Source organism: Phytophthora sojae (genome assembly GCF_000149755.1).
Source record: "Phytophthora sojae unplaced genomic scaffold PHYSOscaffold_18, whole genome shotgun sequence".
NCBI classification, from domain to species: domain Eukaryota; phylum Oomycota; class Peronosporomycetes; order Peronosporales; family Peronosporaceae; genus Phytophthora; species Phytophthora sojae.
In genome coordinates, this window is record NW_009258132.1 from 616314 (window position 1) to 618337 (window position 2024).

General features: G+C 64.0%; 1 protein-coding gene across 1 annotated transcript; it reads left to right on the forward strand.

The window, feature by feature from the left end:
- Positions 1-495: 495 nt before the first annotated feature.
- Positions 496-2017, forward strand: PHYSODRAFT_342635 (hypothetical protein; the record flags this gene model as incomplete). Its single annotated transcript, XM_009541113.1, has 5 exons — positions 496-770; positions 796-1110; positions 1136-1450; positions 1476-1790; positions 1816-2017. Coding segments are annotated over 5 exons (1422 nt in total), but the record flags the coding sequence as incomplete, so codon positions are not given.
- Positions 2018-2024: the final 7 nt, after the last annotated feature.

Consider the following 2024-nt stretch of genomic DNA (forward strand, 5'->3'; position numbering starts at 1 on the left):
CGGGCAGCCACGCGCCGTAAACGATGGGTACGGCCAGCACATGTGTACCACCGTCGTCCGAGGCGTGGAAACCGGAAGAACGGAGCGTGGTCAGCCAGGGACACTTGGGATCGAGCTTGCAAAATCGGAAATGAGCTCCGATGCGAGAAGGTCATTTTGATTCGGAGCAAGCCGAGCAAGCCGACCAAACAACAGTGGATCGATTTGAACTAATTCCGCCAATCACACTTCTTGTTGAACTTTGGCAGCCAATCACTGTCATCGAATTTTCGGAGACAGGCTTTGATTGGTCAAAGCGAAGACATGGAAAAAAATGTCAGCGCGGGAAAGCTCGAAAAGATGAACCAAAGCAAAATGGGCACCAAAAAGGCGAGCCTTTACATGTTGTGTAAACCACTTCAAATACCAATAGCCTATTTATGTGACATTATGTATCGCGACCGCTCTACCCGTTCTCCCTCGCCGAAACGCCCTACCATCGGCATTCCCCCAATCATGGTCTCGATGGACGTGGTCAGCGGCGTCTCCGCCGACATGGACACGGACGCGGACGCGATGGTGGCGGGCGACTCGGGCAGCAAGCACAACGGCGGCCGCAGCGCCGCCGTGTGTGCCGTCAACAGCATGGTCTCGGAGGCTTCCGCGGCGACCGTGGCCGTGTTGGATGTGATCGGGGGCGTCTCCGCTGGCATGGTCACGAACGCGACGGTGGCATTCGGCTCGGGCACTGAGCGCAACGACAGCTGCAGTCCGCACGCATGTTGCCACCGGTAGTAGTGTCAGCGGCGTCGCCAGCGACATCGACAGCAGGGTCTCGGACACGATTGAGGTGACCGTGGCCTTGGTGGACGTGGTCAGCGGCGTCTCCGCCGACATGGACACGGACGCGGACGCGATGGTGGCGGGCGACTCGGGCAGCAAGCACAACGGCGGCCGCAGCGCCGCCGTGTGTGCCGTCAACAGCATGGTCTCGGAGGCTTCCGCGGCGACCGTGGCCGTGTTGGATGTGATCGGGGGCGTCTCCGCTGGCATGGTCACGAACGCGACGGTGGCATTCGGCTCGGGCACTGAGCGCAACGACAGCTGCAGTCCACACGCAGGTTGCCACCGGTAGTAGTGTCAGCGGCGTCGCCAGCGACATCGACAGCAGGGTCTCGGACACGATTGAGGTGACCGTGGCCTTGGTGGACGTGGTCAGCGGCGTCTCCGCCGACATGGACACGGACGCGGACGCGACGGTGGCGGGCGACTCGGGCAGCAAGCACAACGGCGGCCGCAGCGCCGCCGTGTGTGCCGTCAACAGCATGGTCTCGGAGGCTTCCGCGGCGACCGTGGCCGTGTTGGATGTGATCGGGGGCGTCTCCGCTGGCATGGTCACGAACGCGACGGTGGCATTCGGCTCGGGCACTGAGCGCAACGACAGCTGCAGTCCGCACGCATGTTGCCACCGGTAGTAGTGTCAGCGGCGTCGCCAGCGACATCGACAGCAGGGTCTCGGACACGATTGAGGTGACCGTGGCCTTGGTGGACGTGGTCAGCGGCGTCTCCGCCGACATGGACACGGACGCGGACGCGACGGTGGCGGGCGACTCGGGCAGCAAGCACAACGGCGGCCGCAGCGCCGCCGTGTGTGCCGTCAACAGCATGGTCTCGGAGGCTTCCGCGGCGACCGTGGCCGTGTTGGATGTGATCGGGGGCGTCTCCGCTGGCATGGTCACGAACGCGACGGTGGCATTCGGCTCGGGCACTGAGCGCAACGACAGCTGCAGTCCGCACGCATGTTGCCACCGGTAGTAGTGTCAGCGGCGTCGCCAGCGACATCGACAGCAGGGTCTCGGACACGATTGAGGTGACCGTGGCCTTGGTGGACGTGGTCAGCGGCGTCTCCGCCGACATGGACACGGACGCGGACGCGATGGTGGCGGGCGACTCGGGCAGCAAGCACAACGGCGGCCGCAGCGCCGCCGTGTGTGCCGTCAACAGCATGGTCTCGGAGGCTTCCGCGGCGACCGTGGCCGTGTTGG